This window comes from Parus major, chromosome 3, assembly GCF_001522545.3.
Source record: "Parus major isolate Abel chromosome 3, Parus_major1.1, whole genome shotgun sequence".
In the NCBI taxonomy this organism is placed as follows: Eukaryota; Metazoa; Chordata; class Aves; order Passeriformes; family Paridae; genus Parus; species Parus major.
The window spans coordinates 33,632,154-33,654,842 of record NC_031770.1 but is presented as its reverse complement, the minus strand read 5'-3'; the positions used below and the strand labels follow the sequence as shown (position 1 = coordinate 33,654,842).

At 37.3% G+C, this 22,689-nt stretch overlaps 1 protein-coding gene across 4 annotated transcripts in view; it reads right to left on the bottom strand.

The window, feature by feature from the left end:
- SPAST (spastin) overlaps positions 1-22,689 on the bottom strand; it is a 39,700-nt gene that overhangs the window by 16,343 nt on the left and 668 nt on the right. Inside the window, exons 2-9 of one of the 4 annotated variants that reach the window (XM_033512612.1) lie at positions 22,414-22,689; positions 18,338-18,424; positions 16,999-17,082; positions 11,289-11,384; positions 5,111-5,295; positions 3,979-4,112; positions 3,608-3,701; positions 258-332 (exon numbers count right to left, since the gene is read on the bottom strand). In XM_033512612.1, the coding sequence (XP_033368503.1) occupies positions 258-332; positions 3,608-3,701; positions 3,979-4,112; positions 5,111-5,295; positions 11,289-11,384; positions 16,999-17,082; positions 18,338-18,424; positions 22,414-22,689 (1,031 nt within the window). The remainder of the gene's footprint in view (positions 1-257; positions 333-3,607; positions 3,702-3,978; positions 4,113-5,110; positions 5,296-11,288; positions 11,385-16,998; positions 17,083-18,337; positions 18,425-22,413) is intronic. The other 3 variants (XM_033512613.1, XM_033512614.1, XM_033512615.1) reach the window with 3 other exon arrangements.

Genomic DNA, 22,689 nt, shown 5'->3' with positions numbered 1-22,689 from the left:
AAAATGAAACCTGGACATGCTGGTTTAAGTTTTAAAATATTACTTGTCATAATGAAAATAATTAAAGAGAGAATAGTTTAGCAATTCCCTCCATAAAATTCAGAGTTAAGAACAATTTTGTGTTTTTATATATAAAATGACTCTCTAATACACAGTCTGTAAGAATGTACGGTTTATTAGTCCAAGCCCCAAACTGAAAGTCACCCCCTGGGGTTACATTTTAAGCCCACCAACTCATCATGAAGTAATTTTCTCACCAACATTGTCTTCCCATTTCCTGGCGGGCCAAACAGCAATAAACCACGTGCGGGAGCTCTCAGACCTGTAAATAACTGAAAAGGACATCATCATAAGTTACCATCAAAGACTTGAATAAAAGGTTGATTTACCTTTGTAAGAGAATGGTTTAAGACTGAGGACGCTGGCTAGCACTGATAGGAACGGTAGCAGTGAGTGCCACAACACTACAGGCTTTGAGAGAACTACACTGTCACTAACTTGACCTAATGCACACCACTATTGTTTCCCACACAGCAGCTAAATTATGTTGTAATTGTTCTGTGCCTGGATGCACTGTGAAAGCAGTTTAAAACACTTTCCACAAGACACACTAGCCTATCAAGTCTAAAGCATCAATTCCAGTTAAAAAGGGAGTAATGCAGGTGTACAGTAGGAGAGCTAAAGCAGTGTTTTTACTAATTCCATATGGAAGAACTCCTTTATCTTTCCTTATGAAATGAAACTTGAGAAGACAAGCTTTCAACAAAATGATTTGAAGTATTACTTAAACACCTACTCTCTCTATGCTACTGATATTAATCTCCTCTCTCTCACTTTCAACTAGATTCATCTTTCCTAGTCTATAAAATTGTGCACATCATATGTAGCAAGTCTACAAACTCTCAGAGAATACCTAACTTTTAGTTATTACTCTTGCCTTTTTTCTCCAGCACTTCGTCTTCATCCCTTCCCTCAAAAGTTTCAGAGTATGTCTTTTGGTCTCACACTCACCCCTCCCTTCCAGCTTGCAATAATTCCAATAACCAAGCAGGAGGGTATCTCATATACATCCCATGTGTAAAGAACACTGTCGGCAGGCATTTCTTTCCACAATATCCATGACAACGAATAGCTCCATTACCAGTGTTTTATTTTTGCCTTGACTGACCAACATGTCTTTTCTCTATTATTTCATCATCTACAGCATTTTGTTTGTGCTTGACTCTGACCCCTAAAAGTAGTTACCCAGCTATTCACTGAGTGAACACTCCAGTGTTTCTGCTTTCTATGCTGCATACCACCATGTGCATTTTTTGTCTGACTTCTTTTGTTTGAAATAATTTTTGGGGATTTCCACCATTTTCACATAGCCCAGATCAAATCTGTAATTCCTCCTCACCTTGATCATCACCTACAATTGAGCTGCACTTATATTTATTACTGAGGTACACAAAGCTTTTCACACAAAGTTTTTATTAACAGGCTAATTATACTAAACATGGTCTGAATTAACTGCTAGCATTTCATTACCATCTTACCACTGAAATGGTTGCAGCCAGTATTTCCTGCTTATGTACCTCAACTTTTGCTCTCCTACAAAAAATACCATTGGCTTGTTAAATATGAATTTTAATTCAAAACTCGTTAAGATTAAAACTGAACTAGTGTTAATTTACAAAGTATCCCCCTATAGTTGCCATGTCTACTGTGTTCATTTACAAAGAATAAAACCAACCCTCTCTAATTCCAAGGAAAGTTTAAAAATTTATGTGATTCTCTGCCCTTATTTCATCTCAACCTACACCAAGATCAGGCCCATTGCTAGCTACAGTAATATGAAACAACTTTATCCAAGATACCACAGTACTGGAAAAGCTACTCCAAGCCACCCATCTCCAAGTCCTTCCCACCCAGCTCACAGTATTGGTGTAACTGAACAACACACTTGACAGACTACTGCACTGTAGTAACAGAGATGCTATAATGACATCTTCCTTCTGCATAACAATATCTGAGCACACATATTTGTTGCCAAAGTTTTTTTCTCCTTACAACTCATATTTCTGTGACACTATGCCAGGTTTAGGGTTTCTTTCCTATGCTGCTTCAAAACCAGTTAAGCATTAAGGGGAAAACCACAAAGCAATTTCAGTCACCTGTCTATGTAACAAATGGGACCCACAAAAACCAGAAAATACAAACAGCAATTTTTCTTCAATAATCACAGAATTATAAAGTGGGCCTGGATTGGAAGGGACTTTGAAGATTATCTACTTCCAACTTCCCTGTCGTGGGCAGGGACATTTTCCATTAGACCACACTGCTCAAAGTCCCTTCCAATCTGGCTTTGGATAACTACAGGATGGGGTATCCACAATTTCTCTGGGCAACCTGTTCAAGTGTCTCATCATCCTCACAATGAATAATTTCTTCCTAATATCCAAATCTAAACCTACTCTCAGTTTGAAGTAATTTTCCCTTGTTCTGTCACTACCTGCCATTGTAAACAGTTCCTCACCGGTTTTCTTTTAGGTCTCGTTCGGGTACTGAAATAATGTAATTAAGGTCAGCCTGGAGCTCTCTCCAGGCTTAACAACCCAAATTCTCACCCTTTCCTTACAAGAGAGTTGTTCCAGCCCTCTGATCATCTAGCAGTTCCTCCTCTGGACTTGCTCCAACAGGTTCATGCCCTTCCTGTGCTGGGGACCCCAGAACTGGACACAGCACTATAGGTGGGCTCTCATGAGAGCACTGCAGGAAATCATTGCACACAATTTCCTCAAAAGTACTGCAACTCTTAGTAAGTTCAGCTTTAGAAAATGACCAATATATTTTTTCCTAAAAAGTAGCTCAGAAAATTCCAGTAGTATGCAGCCAAGGCCGGAATCTAGGCAGTCACAGTAGCTGAGGTACCAACTATGACAAATAAAAGCCTAAATGATCAACTTCCATACAGCCAGGTAAAGAGAAAATCTGCCCTCAAATGTCACATATCTCAGTGTATTTGTTTGTTGACTACACTTCTTTGCATCCTCTCCATCAGTAAATAAACTATTCAGGGTTTAACCAATATCCTCACAGAGAGGATGACCACGATAACAAAAATGTTCTTCAAATCAGATAGTGTCACGACCTAACTTACCAATACACATCTCCCACTTCACTCTTCCAGTTGTGGGCTTTGTCCTTTACCTATGACCATATAGAGCTGGACACACAGCTATAGCTATCTGGAACAGACAGCCTGACAAACAGTGAGAAATTCTGTTTGTTTGCTTTTGCTGTTTGTTTGTTTTATAGGGTTGTGGGGGTGTTGTGGTTTTCTGGTTGGTTTTTTTTAGGGGGTTGTGGTCTGCTGATTTGATTTGGGCTTGGGTTCTTTCAGGGTATCTGTTTTTTTCTTGCTGCAACATTGATTAAACGGAAGACAAGGAATTTCATATATAGGAATCCTATATTCTCCTTTTCCAAGATGGTTAGGACCCTACAGCTACGCATCACAATCACAATCAGTAAAAACAGGATTAAAGAATCATCATTTCATCTGTGAGCCACAGCACATTTCTTTGATCCTGTCACAGATTGATAACAATACCCAGTTACTTACCTCAGGTCGAAGAGAAGGAAGGATAACAATTTCTTGCAAAGCTTGTTTAGCCAGTTCCTGCCCTGCGATATCATCAAATTTGACAGCTGGCCCACTAACAAAGAAATGGAATACTAATTAGTCTAACAATGAGATACTCTTTTTCAGCTGCAGCTGACTATTTTAATGCATTTGACTATTTATACAGAACCCTTTTGAGAAAATCAACAATTTAAATTCTTAAGTATTTTAAAACATCCTTTTGCCATCCAAAAAATCCTCAAAAAAACCCAACAAAGTAGAAGTATTCATTTCATTCCAAGTGGTCCAAGATTGTACTTAATGCTAAACTGATTTACTGGACTGAAAAGCCTACTTTTCTTCATACTTACCTATCAACAACTTCATTTAGGATAAGATTAGCAAGATTGCTGTCCACATTTCTAAATATCTTAGTGTCTTTCTTTTTTCGAGGAGCAGTTGTAGGGGTAGAAGGTTTATTTGTTCTGCTATTTTTAGGAGCAGCCTGGAGAGAGGGGAAGAAAAAAACCCCAAAAAACCCCAGATCAATACTTTGAAAGAGTAGTGTTAAACAAAATAAGATCTACATTTTATATGTTCCAGTAAAACAGCATGTTAACAAATATCCAATATTCTAACGCTGTATTTTGCTACAAATTGTATTACCATATTAGTCAGCCACAAATAAGAGTATCTTCAGCTCCAGTGGTGAAGGGTCTTTGATTTGAGGTTTTTTTGTTTGATAATTCATTTATTTAACTACAGTATTTCCCCCGAGCATTGTCTGGAAATAAGCGTCACAAACCATCTTAGGTTCTCAATACAGATAAGCAAGAATTCCAAATGCTGTCATACTTGATAACAGGTCATTTTAAAGTTTTCATATAATATTACAGCAGCAGTGTTTTAACAGAACAGTAATGTTTAGTCTATTCTGCTCTTTATTCTACTTTACTGGATAAAAAGGATGGAAGGGAAAAACATGGGTCAACAGAAATGCAGTATTTTTCTGTATTCTTACTACAGGACTTACTTCTGTGTTTCAGTCCCAGCCTAACCATAATTTGCTTTTCAATGTGGTTGCAAAACAACCTGAGCATGTATGTTCTTCTCTTGGAAGAGAAGAACACGTAGGGGGAAAATTATTGTCCTTCTGGAGTAAGAGATTTTTCAGTCCATCCTTTACATCCTAGAAGTAACAGTTATTTTTCTTCTAGATATTCTTCACTCAGCTTCCCATGCAATTTTAAAAACAAGTAGTATTTATTACTGTGATCATACTTAAAATCCTTTTGCCCATGCACCCACCTGATGCCCTCCCATTTCTAAAATCCATTCTGCAGCATACCTCAAGAGGCCCAGCTAAAAAATCTGGAATTTCAGTTTTTTCACAAAACTTTCTGCTGCTACAATACTGCAATTAAGGCATTAAAATCCAAAGCTGCTTCTGGAATCTACACTTGATTTTTCAAGTGTATACTTCCATATGTATCCTCACTATACCTTGTGAGCTGAAGGCGTAGGATTAGGTGCTGGTCTAGACACAGATGATGATACCCCACTGTAGCTGGGTGTTCTGTGGTGACCTGAAAGGCCTGTGGATCCAGTTTTTGCAACAGTCTTTGAACGAGGAAGGGAATTACTCGTGTGGGTTAGGGGGTCCTTCTTTTTTGGAACTGCTCCACTTTCTATAAAGAAAACCAGTGCCATGAGAACATTTGCAGCAGTCGTGCTTTTACCATTAACTAGAAGTTAACTGCAACTAGAAAACAGAATTGTTGAAACATATAATACTGCATTATAGAAGAATAATAGACATTTCTAAAGAGGTTTAGTGTTTTAAGGGCATATTGACTGCTGCTTTCACCTACAGTCAAAATTCTAATTTTTAGGAACTCTCAAAATGAACCTGAGTTAGCCATCTTAGAAAGTCAGAGATGATGCAAAGCCTTCTGGCTTGTGGTCTGCGGTCTTCTTTCCCAAAAACTCTTAAAAACAATCATTACAATAACTCCCAAATTTCAAGCCTTTGGATTCAGAGTATTGATTCTTTAAGTGATGCCAGCTAACATTATCTAGCACCTGCCACACAGAAGCTTCACCAAAGCATTTTAATCTGGAAAAATTACAGTAGTAGTTATACTTGCAAGTGACTGTCAGGTGCTTTTTCTTTCAACTTGCTTTCACTTGAGGAATCTTTAGGTGTAAGGAAATTCTGCATGGACAACTCTGAAGCAGCTTACCTTCCTACATTAAAAAGTAAGTCTTAAAATATATTTAAACATCACCAGACATTCCGCTCACATTACTTATTCACCTCCATGGTGAAGCAGGAAAGTCTCAAATTAGGTGACAGATAAACTTGAAATACCGGCCACAGGTCATCAAACTACAAAAAGCCATTTTGGTCCAGAGTAAACAAAATAGAGCTTGATGTCTATGTTCTCCATATGGGATATATGATAAAATAAAGTTCCTTGGCAGGAAATGGCCAGAAATGGCAAGTGTAAAACATCTAATCAGAGATTAAGAGGTAAGAAGGTGATACAGCAAGCAGGCAAGTTGGTCAGGCTGGTTAATGATTAGAGCATAGCTTTAGATTAGGTATTTTTTTGTGGTGGGAATATACTCCTGGAAACTGTCTAGTACAGTACTGTTGAATGTGATGGAAACTATAAATACTGTCTAATTTTATATCCTTTTAAAAGGCTTAAGGAGTCTTTTGATTAGGCAAGAGAAATAGGGCATCAAAGGTAAGGAAGCTCAAAATAGATTTCAGCTACAATTGTCTTCACTAAGACTGTAGAAACTTTCAACTCAATTTGACGTGCTAGGTCTTAAGGAAAAGAACTTTGATTTTTAAGGAAATTCATGACTCTATGAAGAATTTTTAACTTACAACACTGCAGTTCAATGAAAAATACTTTAAGTAAAAAGCCTCAATTTTAAATGTTTAGTTAAAAAAACTCAAAGAACACTTCAGTCAAACAGTATCATGGAAGTATCAATTAATTACTCCTACATTCTCAGCGTCTTTAAATATGCTACCAGAACCAAATCTCTACATGGTCTGCAAGTATCCTTAACAATTCAGTGAAAAAGTTTCTGAAGTCACAAATCTACCCCTTTTTAGTTACAGAAACTCTGCAGGGGTCACAAAGCATAATGCAGATGTATCAATATGTAAGAAACAAGGCAACTTGAATAATATAATTAAGCATATTTACCTGCAGTATGTTTCTTGTTGAAAACAAATCAACAAACAATCAAAACAAAACAAGAAAAAAAACCAAAATAACAAAACAAAACCAATCAACAAAAAACCAAAAAAAAAAAACCCCCACAAAACAAATAAACACACACAAAAAACCAAAAAAAAACCCCACCAAAAAAAACCAAAGAAAAAAACACACCAAAACTGGTTACTGACTGAATCACACACAACTCCAGACCTGGATAGATTTACTTAGTCATTCCTGCACAGGAATTTCCAAGTCAAAAACTCTTTAAAATTAGGCATACTTAGCAACTTTCAAGTTCAAAAAGCAGCATATGAATCTATTAACACATCTAGCTACTCAGCACTTTGACTGAGTCCAGTTTAATCAAAAGGTGGCACTCAGTTTGGTTGGCTTTTTTTTAGCCTACCTCAACCTCATTTGCACACCTGGCTTGAAGTCAACATGGGAAGGCTTCAAAAACCTAAATTAGTTTTTCTCCATGTCCTTCACCTTAACATGCTACTCAATTACCTCACTCTCCCAGAATTACTCCCACACATTGAGAACAATACACAGATACTGCAATTTTAAGGATCATAAAATTGCACAGGTAAGGAGCATTTCAGGATGCTAAAAACAGAAGGAAGGAAAGAAGGGAAAAGAAACAAGGTTTAATACAAATTATGATTTAGTCTAACTGCACCTCCAGGACTCAAGACTGGTAAGTTTCCAAGTTTTGTTGTCAGTCCTGATGGGTAGCACATAAAGAAGCTCTGGTGAAGAGCTCATGAATGTAGTTGTTTGTTGAATATCAATTCCAGAGGGAAGCTTCATTTTTTATACAAATTTTCATTGAAGTAACAAATAAAAATGTTATCAAATTGTTCAGCATTACAGTTTATCTAAAGTTTATCTATTTCTAAAGCATAAGGTATTTTAGTTAACATCACATATATGTCAGATAGCTCCTACCACTCCATTATACAAGATAAATATTTTGCCATGACAAATGCAAAACCCCCAAACACATTTCTTACTCACTTTTATTTGTTATCTACCGGAAAACTGGAAATACATAGCAAATTATTCAATAAAGCCTTCACAATATCTCCAGCAACCTTTTGCCAAATGTTTCACTGTTCAGTTTAAAACAATAAGAAAATACCTAAAACATATTCTAATCACAAAGAGACACCATGGAATTTTTTCAACTGTATTTGAAACAACAAACAGTTCAACTGTCTGCTTCATATATACTTACAGGACAGTAATAGATGTTTTATCAGTTTGATTTTACTCTCTAATTCTGGACAGAATAATTTACTTTATAGCTCCAGGCTAACACCACTGGATTACACAGACATAATAGCTGTCTGGTCCTGAAAGCATCCCTATAATTTTAATCAGCCACCCAAATACACACACAACACAAATTACAAACAAGCAAGTAGCAAAATTTTGTCTGGGGTTTTCTCTTGGTTAAAGTGTGATAAGCTGCAGACACAGGTGCCCAATTTCTGACTCCTTTACAGAGAGAAACGTTAAAAGTGTATATTCTATAATATGGATACGTTTTAATAAAGACAAAGTACAAATACGTTTGAATAAATCTAAGAGAAGCTTGATTATATTAAAAACCTGGAAATGCAAAAACAATCTTAAAATTAAGCAGCGGTAGCTCATTTATTTAATATAACAACATCCTTTATATTTCTAAAAAGCAAACCCAGTTTCTTTTCTGCATTTAAACCAGTCACATGTCAATAAACTCGCTTCTACTAGTCTCTAACTTCTTAGGCATCCAAAAGAAAGTCTAAATTCAAATTAACAGCAGCAATTCCAGTACCGCAGAACAATTTCCAGCCTTTAGTCGTGCCATCTTAAAAATCATCAGGGAATATTCCTCAAAAATTCCCTACATATGCCTATTGATAAGTAATATAAAGGGACTAAAACAAGTTATTGTACATGGTCTCTGGACACCAAGTTGGAAGAAAAATCCACCAGTCTAAAATTGTCTTTATGTATGTAGTTTCATTTAAAAAAACCCAAAAAAACCAAGAAACTTTAAATTGTTGCTTTAAACTTGCAGCAATTGCAAGACTGGTCATTATGCAGGATCAGCATTCACAATAGCCCCCAAAATTGTAATTCTTCAAAAATACAATTCAGATTTTTCAAATAGGTAGATGCAAGTAATAAAAGCTACTTAAGAGAAAGCTCCAGCAACTAAGAAGGAAATGCTGCATGTTTTCAATGGTAGCACAGCTATACAAGCCAGGAATTACAGCTGCTCTCCTTTCTCAACTGACAGAGCCACACCAGTCAGAAATCTGCTTTTGTCAAATTATGCCATTAAAAACAATCTTATTGCTACCTGTTCTTCTACTTGGGGAGCTCCTTTGAAAAGTTCAGTATTAAAAACAGAACTTTCGCACCATGACAAACATTGCCAATATATGCCTACTATTAAAGACAGGCCAGCAACTCCCTCCATGTGAAAACTGAGATAAAATACTAGCTAGCTGCACAGTATTCATGTTGAGGTAACAGAAATGTAATGCTTTCTCTGGCCATCCATCATGCTGAGATGTACGTGTAAAATGGTATACAATGGAATTATAATACTCTAAGTACTGTATGACTACTAAATGAGTTCATAAAACTCAAACTCTGCCTTTGGCAAGACTGGTATAATCTCCTTCCCTAGTTTGTTTAAAAAAAAAAAAAAAAAGAAAACAACAATCCACAGTAGAAAGGAAAACAAGCACGTTTGAGGGGAAAAAATATAGGTAAGTCATTTAAATTTAATTTAAGACTGCTATGAGTAGAAGAATGATGAATATTAAACTAATATTATTTCCAAGTAAAGGTTTGGGTCAAAGCTACTTGTTACTACTCTTTAGACAAGTTACTGCATAGCCCTCTGCAACTGAAGGGCAGGTGACAGTACTGCTACGAGGCCTTGAAAAACCTCAGTATGAATCTGGAAGATAAACTTTCGAGAAAAATCTCTAGCTATTCATGAAAGTTTGGAAACCACAAATGCTGAAGACAGAAGATAGGTATTCATTTGCATTAGAATCAAGTAAATTGGTCATAAAGGCTGACACAAATACTATATTGAGAGAACAAAGAATCTCAAATCAGTAACACTGGAATACAAAAAGCATACAACATAGCAGTGAGAATAGAATCTTACACAAAATGATAAAGCAAAAACATCTGTAGAGACTTTGGCCTTTAAAGGCAAACAAAAGAAAGCCATGTGATTTTAGATCAAATGATGGGCAAAAAGACACTATGTTAAAACTAAGAATGACCATGTTTCATATATCATAAAATCCAGAACTTTTAAAAAGCCCAACCTGATTAGGCAACAGGGCAGGTAATACTGTCCACAGACTAAGCTAAGCTTATGCCAGAGCCCTGTGGCTCAGTACCTCTGAAGAACCTCTACCTTCTCAGGTAGAGATAACAGTTCTCTTATCCGAAGTAGCCTGCAAACTGATTTTGTAGCTTTATAAGAAATTCTGTCATATCCTTTGTGTTTTTAAATTATTAGAGCTATCCATATGAAAATACTGTTTTACATGTATAAAGGAAGAACAGCAGCAAGATGATTAGCAGAGAGAAGCATAACCACCTTCTTACAATGCTTTTAAGAAAAGGGTGTATTACTATTATGTTCTTACAAAAAAGTCTCCCTTGCCCCACACCCCAAAAAGATAGAAAAAGCAAGCACAAGAGCATAGGCACCAGCCATTTAAGAAACCCAGATGCCTGTTAACACCCTGACTTTCATGGTACTGTATCAGGGATCCCACAGCTGCAAACATTCAGTACTTTGGGTAATTCTCAGACTTCCACAACTTTACACCTCGTTTATGGACAAAAATTACTGTTTATTATTTTAGTGCTATTTTAGTAAGTTTGTCTCAGTCTTCTGGGAAAGGATTAAAATAATGTTCTTTGACAAAATGCAAGAGCTGCTTTCATTCCCCCCTCATTTCGATTGAGCATCACTTTCTTGATGTAAAAACCCCCTGAAATTCAAAGTTGCTTAATGGATGTTCACAATATCATAAAGGAAGAGCTAATTAACGGAGGTACAACATATAACCTATATATCCAACACTGACACTTTCTATAACAGGTTTAATGTAATTCCTTGAAGAATATTACATAAGAAATACTTTCTAAAGTGTTGCCTTAGTAAATAGATTTGGATTCTAGGACAGTCATTGCAAGAGAAAACTGAATACTACAAAATAAAACAGTGTTGTCAAAGCCATGGAAAGGATGGAATGTATTTTATACAAAGTCTTTAAAAACAGAAATATAAATCATTTTATTTTAAAGCTGGTGGGGCCAGAATATAGCATTGCATTATTTTGCCTTGTAATACACCAGGAACTGAGAGACATCCCCTCAATAGGTGCTGGTAAAACCAAACCCACCTGACTGGAGATGTCCATTGCGGCATGCCAGGTTAGTACTGTCATTATAGACCTCCATTTGCGGCTTGGAAATTTGCAAAACTGCCTGCAGCTTCTCTACATAGTAGAACAGAGGGGGAGGGAGGAAAAAGGACAAAATAAACAAACAAAAACCAAAAATGAACCAAGAAAATTTATGTATGTTGAACACAGAAATGTCAAGTTTGGCTTTGTTATAGTTCAAGATAAAAGGAATATTTCTATCTATTCTATACATTCAGCAAGTGTGTAAAAAAATTCTGTTAGTATGAGCATGACTGAAAACAGCTTTAAAACCCATCCTTTATGGCTGAGTTAATTACAATAATCTTTCCAGTCTAGTGATTGCAGTTACCTCTCAAAAACAATGTTCAGGATTAACTCAATTTAATTTAATAAATATTTATGCTTGTAACACATTTTGAAAGTCCACCTCAAGGTGTTACTTTTGACCAGGTGCACGGCGTCCTCACTTCTCTGCACAATAAATGTTCCACTTAAGTGGTAACAGCCAGTAGTAGCATTTTACAGAAACCTTCAAACTTCCAGCAGAACACCATATACACATTACAATAATGTCTTTTGAGATCTCTATTTACATATTTAATTGCCTTGAAATGAAGTCAATAAAGTTGTCATGCAAATTGTCTTCTTTAGGAAGATTAAGTTCAGAAACATCATGTAAATATTGAATACAATATTTATAAAGCTGAAGATTAAGGAGAAGGAGATTAAGAAGTAATGAAAAACAGCCTAACCATAAGTCAAAGAGGTGTAAGGCTGCCAACACAAAAGAAAAGTTAAGGACGACTTGTTCTCTATAGTCCAGCTACCACTCCGGCTTTTACCACTGCACTTAAAAACCTCTAGGCTGTACTTTTTGGGCCCTTTACTCCCTCTCCCACCTTTGTTTCACACACACTCCTCCTGTTTTAAAAACCAACCACGGTCCATAAGGATGCAAGGCATATACACTATCAAGCTCGCTCTCTCCCTCCCGTTTTTCTTCCTTCTGCTCCCCCCCACAAGCGACAACACTACCAAGAAGCTAGAAGAAAAGAGATGCCAAGTAGAGAAGTGATGTCCTCTGGTAATATGAAAGCATATATTGCAAAGGCAGACAAATTTCACTGAAAATGTACACAATCAAGATCATAAATAACCTGGCTGGAAGAAGAAGTGCCGTTCACAGCCTGCAGCTGGTACAACCAACAAGCACGAGCACTTCCTTAGGCTTCTTTACCTGTTACATACCTTTCTCTAACCTTTCTGCTTTGTTCCTTTCCTCCTCTTCCTGCTCCTGATCACTCACAGCTAAGATTTCCTGAATAGTATCTTTACACCTCATAGTTAAAGTGATGGCTTAGTAACATTTAGCTTGAACAAAATATGGTTTAGAATGGAAACTTGGTAGTCACGGGCAAATACGAAAAGCTAAGGTTCAAGATTAGTCCATGTACACAAGGTTTACTTCATTATATATTGAAAGCTTTGAAGAGTCAAACAAAAAAATGTCAGTCATATACAAACAGCCTGTGAACAACCACAAGCTCTACAACTTCCAAGAAGTTACTCTCACATAAGCTTTCCTCTCCAGAAGGGTAAGCAAAGTCCTTTTAGTATGACTGCCTGCAGAGACTGTACTGCTCTAGTGGACACAACACTACCAAAGGAGGCAGCAGAATGGTCTGCTCCCTGCCCAGCGCATGCAACCCAAATGGAAAGAACATACAGGAAGCTTAGGAAACAAAATTAGTATTAATAGACTTTTAAGGCATTAGATAATCAGATGAGTTTTGGAGAACATTTCTGGGCTTAACAAAAATGACTTTCTAGTGAGCGACCATAATAACATCAGTTGGCTTGTACAGGAAATGCTGTTTGCTTCAATGCTACAATTTGACACTGGGGTTCTACCACAATTATCAATGTTCAGCTAGTTTCACATATTCAGGAGCTCCAGAACTACAACCAAAGAAAAAAGAAAAAATGTAATCCAACTGCTGTCCAGTTTCAATCCAGAGTCCTCTCATCACATTACCTATTGACATGTCATTTTAGTATTGCACATAAAATTTCAAATCTTTCAAAATTTGAAAAAATTTCAAAATATCACCTTTCCTTAGGAATAGGATAGCTGTAGGATCCTCTGGAATATCAAAAATAAATTAAATTGAGCATTTAAATATTATTCCAGGGAATTATAGGATACCATCATCTTCCACTTAAATGCTTCCTCCCTATTTTTCTAGACACTGACAAAGTTTACAGATTCTCATTCAATATTTCATTGATACCATTGATGATACAATGCTGACATAAACCTACCAAACAAACAGCACTGCAGCCACTGCCTTATTTAGGCAACACTATAGCTTGAGTTCAAAAAACTAATTTCTAGTAAAAAAATGCTACCCGGTAACATAAGCCTAAAGCAAAAAGCACCATCTCCTCCAAGAAAGTGAAATATTCCAGAAGGTGTCCACTGAAGACCGTATCTATACAGGCAGATTATAGAAATATTAATACCTTCCAAACAGGATACTGATGACAGATATTTGAATTATGTGTCACATATATCCTTCAACCAAAATACTGAAGCTATGCTATATACACAAGAAGGCACTTCTCATGACAGAAATCTGTGCCCCTACAGAAGGTCTCTCTGAAGTAAGAGAACACAGATAGGTAAAACACATAAATAGCACTAGAACTGAATAGTGTTGCACTGGCCACTACAGCCATCACTACATCACCATGCCATAGGAACAACAAGCTGCCAAGTTCTGTGTATCAACTGTAGAAAACAAATACCCTCCTGTCACTCTAAATGCATCAAATTTAATTACTCTAACATGGGTGATCAATCATCCAGGAGAGACCTAGTGTGTGAAGACCACCAAAGCAAGGTTTAAACACACAACTAACACATCCTAAACCATGTCAAAATGAGGGGCCACCACCACATCAAATGGAAGAACTTTCAAGTCCCCTGACAGCCAGCACAACCCAATATTGTCAATGGACTGTCAAGCGATCAAGTCCCCTTGAGGTGACCTGAAACACACAGCAGTCACTTCAGCTTTCAGACTATGTCACAGTACTGCTTTAAACAGAGTAAAACACAAAATTTAGACTCAGGATGAAAACAGGGCTCAAAGTAGAAAACCCATCATCTATAGTGAGTAGCTGCATCCTCTTCCAACATTAAAAGTCCTCAATGGTGTGATAGTGTGATGGTGTGATGACACAGTGGTAACATCTGGGTGTGATCAGACATCACACTCTCACCAGTCCCTCCATCCGTGGGGTCATGCAACTTAAACTTACACTAATGTACCAGCCCTTAAAAAAAAACAAACCAAAAACAACAAAGAAACACCCCAAAAACCCAACAACACTGAGCACTTCTCAAGGGACAGTGATAATCAGCATGATTTAACTTTCACTTTCTATGTACTAACAATGTAACCTGCTTAACTGGATGGCATTTGAGTTAGGCACTCTGCAATCACATTTCCATCTAGCAAGCAGGATGAAATATTTGGTATATCATCTGGTTTGTTTTATTCTTTCAGCTAATGCTGAAATTATTATTGCCTTTTCTGACTTAAGAAAGGGAGAAATTCCACAAAGCTAGGAAAAAACACTCTTATGAGTTCAATTCATAGGAAAAGTCACTTCATTAAATTGTAATAGCTTCAAGAGCCTCATACTTAATTCAACTAAAAAAGGATCTTTACACCACACAAACACTTTCAAATATCTGTTACTATAAGTAACAGGCTAAGACTGTGTTTAGAATGGCACATGGAATTCAACTCTAGATTACCTTAAACTTCTATAAATCCACAAAAAATGACCAACAAAAATAATAAAAAAGATGCTGTCAATGCTTCAAAGTTGGTTAGATGACATAAAAATGTTACTCAAATAGAACCCTAATGATCAAACTCGTAGGGATATAAAGGCATTGAAATATCTCTCCAAACCATAGATTTTTGTGTTTCTAAAAGGCACATGACTTCACTTGCTCCTTTTTATCCAAATTTCACTTTTAGGTTCATTGTATGAAGCACATCCTCAGTAAAAATTAACAAGAATCTAGGCAGAATAAAGTACTAAACTGATAATTTAAAAATAAAAATGAAATAAAACATTACACCAACTAACATAATGGAACACTATTCTATCTGTTTACCTTTCAATCTGCACTCTCAATGAAGCAAACAAATAGCATGTGATCACACATTCTGATAGTAGAGATGAATGTACTTCAACTTTAAGGGTTTTTGTGACTTTTATCCTTTGTTTCTTTTCAATCAGATCACATCAAGTAAGCAACTTATCAACACTTCAAGCACTACTACAGTAATACAAGCAAGGATGAAGCATTACCCACAAAATACAAACACTGTTACTTCAAATTTTGAGAAACAGCAAATTTTTTTCTAGGAAGAAATTCTAGTTACTTGTCATTAGGATGTGAGCAACAAGCCATACCTTATCAAAGATTGTTAGCATGTAATCACTTGCACTTTATTGTTCCCCAGTTCATATTACATCTAGAAGTCAGCCTTCAACCCTAATAAGTGGAAAATATCTTTTCTCCATATACTAAAACTGTACCAAAAACCACCCATATTAAAGCATAGAAGACAGATGCCTCCTTCACCTTCTGTCCCCATCAATTTTTTTCAAAAAATACTGAAGACATCAGGAACTCAAGGGAAACAAAAGGGGCTCACTTCCTTGGGATTGTCTCAACTTTCCTGTCAAACACCAGTTAGGAACACAGAACCATAAAGAGTAGAAAAGAGCCCAAGTTTTCCCATCAGCTCTACATGCTCCTAGAATAATGAGTTAGTAGAACTCCACGCAAGAGAGGATATGCAAGAGATACGCAAGTTAAAATCAAGTACATTTGTTAGTGTACCTTTAAAGAGCAATTAAAAACATAATCCTTATTTTAATTTTACTGACTGAACTGAAAGCATTTTCAAAGTTTTAAATTTAGAGGATGCACTACACAGAGCCATGGGTCTGTTGTTTGATGGGAGGATCTTTACTCTGTTAAAAGCATATATATAAAACCTAATTTTAATAAAGCTAAAACTATACAACACTATCCTTCTGAAAAAGGTGACCTTACCTTCTAATTTTAAAATAGAACACTACTAGAAAAGAATCAAGAAAATTAGAATTTCATAACCTTATGGTCTACGTGACGTTAAAAAATTATTATCATCATTATTACTATCATTTGCTAATAATAAGGAAAATTGTTAATGTAAGTGACAGCAAAATCAACAGACTATGAAGTAGTTACACTTACAGGAAGCACACTTGGCACTCATGATCAGCAATATATCATAGATTTCACCACAGTACTAACAGAAAAATCCTGAACAAACTCCATCAGGAGTTAATCAAGACTTCCTCATTTTATCAGTCAAGTGTGCTATGATATAAAGGCTTCTCATTTACTTTTTTACGTGAAAGTGGGTCATAAAATTCCATTTTCAAAATCCATCAACAGCACTTACTATCAACTAAAAATTAAACTAGAGAGACCCTATAAAGATAATGACTCCTTCACTTTAAAAATTCAAGTAATATTTTAGAAGAATACATTAAATGAAGTTGTGCAAATAATTACAAACTTTCCAAAGTCATGAATTGTAACTGGTACCTAAAAGCTGCAACCGATCCTTGGCCATTGCCAAATTTGTCATCATTTTAGATTGGAGACGTCGAGCCCGTTCACACTGATCACCTTACAAAGAAAAATCCATGTTAAAACACAATTTGGTAAATTAAGTACTACAATACTGATACCCAGCCTTCCAACTTCCTCCTCCCACTCCTTATTTATCCCCTCCACTATGGAACTTTGTTACAAAACTAATGAAAAGAACTCTAAAGCTTCCTATTTAATCAAGAATTTAAAGTTAGTTGACACTATGTGCTTTACAATAGTGCTTATAGAGTGATGGGAATCCAAACACTGCTTTGCATACTGTCTAACATTTCATGCTGGTCTAATATGCCCCTTGTCTCTGCATTTCTCTGAACAGAAATCAAATAAAAAAAAGATTTTTAAAAAGCTTGAAAAGTGACTGAGAGGCACGTACAATTTGAGATAATTCCTTTTGGCAAAATTAACAGATTTAAATTCAGTTGACTGTGTCCCTTTACATTTTAAAACACACAGAATTAGACATTAACATCACCACTTCCAAAGAAATGTTGTCTGTTCAAGTCAAGCTTTTTTTTTAACTGTGCAATTTATACAGGTACTATCAAATGTCACTGGTATTGCCCCTAAGTAAGATCACCATATGCTTCTAAACACAGGTGAGGAACAAAATGAAAGTCTGCAAAAACACTTAAAGGTTTAGGTTTGGGGCAAGTGATTTGGGGTGTTATTATTATTATTATATTATTTTGAGGACAGAAATTGTCAGGAAGTCCTTCACTACACCTGTATTTCTATGATACATACCTACTTCTACACTAAAGGTTAAAATTATTCCACACAGAGAGATGGCTTTCTTCCTTTTTTGGAAATATTCAGTTATTTTGGCCTAAGTTATTCAGAAACACAACGTCAGGCCATTCCAAATTGAGGGGTTTCTTTTTAGATTATACTGAAGGCAATACAAAATTCTGCATAAGTGAGAACATGAACTGTCAACTTCAGCAAATCAAATCAAAACTCAGTATTTTGGCACTCCCATTATATAAGAAATCATGTGTTTACTTAACAGTGTTCATGAACTCCTTATGATTTTGCAGAGTCTGAAAATATTTGGAGCAAGATTTGCATGTGGTATAGACCAGAATATTAAGGTGGAACAGAGAAATGGACCAGTGTTTACCTACAGCAAAATCAGGAATAAGAAAAATCCTTATGAAATAATTCATATAGCAAACAGCTCCTAGCCCCTACCATATTTAGTAATATTGATTTCTCACTTCAAAGAGGCCATAAACCACAATCAGTTCCACAAAACTCAAAACTGGCTTACCTTGACCAATTACTAAGACAGCTATTCCTTTTTCCAGTTCTTCAATTCCTTTCTTATACCATTCAACAGCTTGTTCCTTTTGTCCTGCTTAAAAAGGAAGCGAGCCCATTATTTTCTTGAATGAATTCAAGCTTAGGAATAGCACTAATAAATAAAGCAAAATAAATTAATAATTTAATTTATTTTAATAAATTAAAATAAAGCTGAGGTTCTATATAATGTTGCATAAACAAGTAAGAGAGAGGAACAGAGATTTGAGCAAAATCCTGTGATTTAAAGAAAGTCTTAAAGGGACACTGTCAACTTTACATCTACTTAAATATCAAATAAGCAAAACCAGGTACTATACCAGCCTCAAATCACTTTTGCCTGTTTTAAGAATAATTCTTCATCTGCCTTAAAGAAATCAATCTCCTCCTCCCCACACCCCAAGAAAAAAAAAAAATAAAAAAGCTCACCTACACATATTCACTCTCAGGAGAAATGGTGAAATTAACAGTTTTTACTTCTGGAACATCAACTAGAGATGTGCCTCTTAATCTTCCAGTGATAGCCAATAATAACACTAATGACAACCAAAATAACACTAGAAAACACAGAAACTCAAGGAAAAAAGCAACAAGTCTAAGACACTACACGAGAGAGGAGACTTCTCCTCTGGTTAAATTTTGCAACTGCAGTTCATTTGTCTTTGTTCATGCTGTTATGAAACATGCTGTTATGTATTACAGGTGTGTGTCAGCTCTCACCTGAAGCACAGCTCGAATTAGAGCACACCTCTGTACCAACCACGTCCTGAATGGAATATTACAGCAAACACAACCATGAACATGCCTATGCCTGACCTGAGCTATGTGACACCGTGACTGGAAGTCAGCCCCTGAAGACCTATCTGCTTCATATTCTTCCCTTTCTATAAATTCTCTACATTAAAAATATATTTACCTGCACATGGAATACTTTTACAACATAATTATATCACACTAAGCATGCATTTCCACAGAGGAATAAAACAGATTAGGTATTAGACCTTAAAACCTGATCAGCATTAACAAGATACTATTGAAAGAACAACTAAATAGAAGTTCAGATACCATTACTCTAGTTTCAGATGACATAATGTTTCACAAAACTATCCCTAGTGCCAGTTACCATTGGCTGTGTGCTTATACACTCCAATCTTTTGATAACTTCAGTCCCAAACCTATTTTATAGCAAATTTCAGTGTTAGTAAAAATATTTCAATGCATTTCTAGAATCCTCTTCTGAGTTTTCTCTTGCTCCTCTTCAGATTAAAAAAAAATAAAAATCTCTTAATAATAATATTTGGCAAGCTCCCCTGCACAGATAATTAATTTCATGCTTTTCTCACCACTACAAACCACAGACCTGCCTATAGTCATGAACACAACACACATTGGGAATCATTTCATTACCACCCTTCGTTCACCAGCCTCATATATGCTGACTGTTAAGGACAAAGCTAGGTAAATTAAATCACTCAAGGTGAGTGACTTCAATCATATCTTTAGACTTTATGCTTCTTCTTCCTTCCACCCACAGAAGCAGTTTTGACTGCAGTGTAAATCATAAATCTAATACTGATTATACCCAAATAAAATCTGGTTTGAGATGATTCCAGCCACCTCCACTAACAAACCCTAAACTGCTTTGTTATTCTTAGGGGCAGCTGCAAAAATGCCAAGGTCATCATTAAAATTTCACTTCCAGCTTTTAACAGGAGAAAGTTTTAAAGCACAACACCACACCAAGCTGTTTGCAAAGGTTGTGCTCCAAATCCACACTGAATGGTTGACTAGTTCTCAGTGATTAAGACATGAAAAATACAATAAATGTCACTCTCCTTGGAAGCTGCTGATTTGATATTGGCTCTGGCAGAATGGAGCTCATTTTCCTCAAACAGACCCAATGGCACTGTCTTTTGGATTTGTGACTAAAACAGTTGATAACACGGAAATGTTTTGAGTATTGTTGAACAGCACAACCTCAAGGTTTTCTTTTTCCCATCTAGATCCCCCGTGAGCAGGCTGAGGGTGCACAGGAACTTAGGAGAGGGCACTGACAGGATGGCTGACCCAATGGAATATTCTGCATCATACAATATAATGCTCATCAATAAAAACCTGGGTAGATGAATAACTGGATGAGGGCTGTCTTCCAAGGCAATCTTTGCTTGGAAACATTTCTCACCTTTCCCCCCCCCTCCGCCTCACTTCTGCTTCTCCTATGCTCTGCCCTGTCCCACTGAGAAGAGTAAACAAGCAGCTGTGTAGATGCTTAACTTCTTGCAGGGGTCAACACACCACATGTGCCTTCTTAGGAAAAGTTATTAAGCTTAATTGTGAAAATACCAGAATAAGAATAATTGCCTCACTAATTCAGAAGCATAAAAAATTAACAGAAGTACTATCAAAATTACTGAAGTATGCATAGCTCCCACAACAGCAAAAATGCCCCATAACTAACAGGCTATTAGACAATTCAGAAATTCCAACCATTTTACACACCACATCTAACATACAGTTTTCTCTTTGAAGCTATAAAAAGCTTGTTTACAGATAAAAAAATTTTCAAAGATAGACAAGTATTCTGGCAAAATCAGATAAGCAAATAACAAATCAATGTACTAAAGTACATAGATGTACTAAAGTGAGTTCTTTCTCAGTGGAATGCATATTGCAGTTGCAGGACTGTAACAGTTGTGCAACTGCTCATATTAGCAGTGAAGATCATCTTAATAAATGTATGGCCTGTGCTGCCAATTCATGTGGGATCACTCTAAAGATACCTACAGAGCAAGTCCATGATTAAAACTGTATTTAAGGGCTTACCCTCCAAACCACCAACAGTTAAAGGTCACAACAGTGGAACAGGTGTCTGACAAGGGAAGACTTTGCTACTCCTCATGGAGCAATCACCAACAACACCGAAGCTCTCAGTTACCTTCTTTCATGCTTTGCTCCTATGACCCTCAGCACTCTCTCGCTGCACATCTGTGCTGAACTAACCTTGCAAAACACAGTGAAGGTTTATTTTTTTTCTCTCCCAGAGCATATCACTGCCACTCCCGAACTGTCAACGCAAAGGAGGACACATCCCACGCTTTTATGGTGCTCTCAGCATGCAGCTTCTATTGAAGGCCTACTCCTAGATTTTTAATCTCCTCCTCTAGGATAGCAGTTTCATTAAAGCTCAGCTGAAAGTTTAGAATGAAGCATTCTGACTTTTCCAGAAAATTTTAAAAACCAGCATAGCGAGGCCTACCTTTTGCATGCTGACAGAATTATGCTGCTGTATTCAGAATAAACGGTTAAATTCAGTGTCAAGTGTTTTGTTCGGTTGAGTTGTTTTAACTCTTTACAAAAAAACTAAAAAGAAATTCCTCGTTCCTCCGTTTTATTTTATTGAACCTTAAACCTTTTATTAAACCTTCTTAAGGTCTTCTCATCACACAGTGGTAGGTTCTTAAAGAGCATGTATGTCTAACAGTTTAAGAAAAACATTTTTTAAGAAACTACCAAAATACAAGTATTTCTTTCCTTAAAAGTCACAGCATTCCAAATGGGCATTCCGAGGGCCAAGTAACCCGAAGCCTCGCTTCAGCACTCATCATTTGTCAGGCAGGGCATTATAGGATGCACCCTCATTATTGTCCTTGCTGCTTTTGTTGTCCGGCTGGCTTAGTGAAGGCTAGTTACAGTGACACAGCCGCCTGCAATTTTTAATCGCCTCACTCAGACCTCCGCGGCAAAAACTCTTAAGTTTTGGGGGAAAAATACCAGCACTTGTATTGCAAGGGGAACGAGCCCGAGGCGCAGCTTTGTGATCCAACCCGCACCTGCGGGGTTGCGGCAGGGACGTACCCGGCCGGGGACCAAAGCACCGCCACCGCATGCGGACACAGCTCGGCACAAGCCCCGCACACACCGTCCGCAGTCCGCATTTCTCTCATGAGAGGGTTTTGTTTGCTCTCAGCTGAAAGCGGTTCCACGGCACAGGGCCTTCCCGCCCCCCCTCCCCACACCCCGGGGCGGCCGCGGGCACTCCCTCCCTACCTGTCTCGTCCTCATCGATGCGCAGAGCCATGGAGATGCACTCGAAGGCCCGCTTGTGGCACGCCCGCACCGTCTCGGGCGCCCCGCCGGGCTCGGGCGCGTCGCCGGCCCCGGCCCTGCTGCCCTTGGCGGCCATGAGAGCGCCGCGGGAGAGGCGCTCGCAGAGCCAGGCGAAGAGCAGCCCGAGCTGGAAGGCGACGAAGCGGAGCAGGGCGAAGGCGGCGAAGAGCGGGTACGAGAAGTAGTACAGGTTCCGCTTGTGCGGGGACGCCGCCG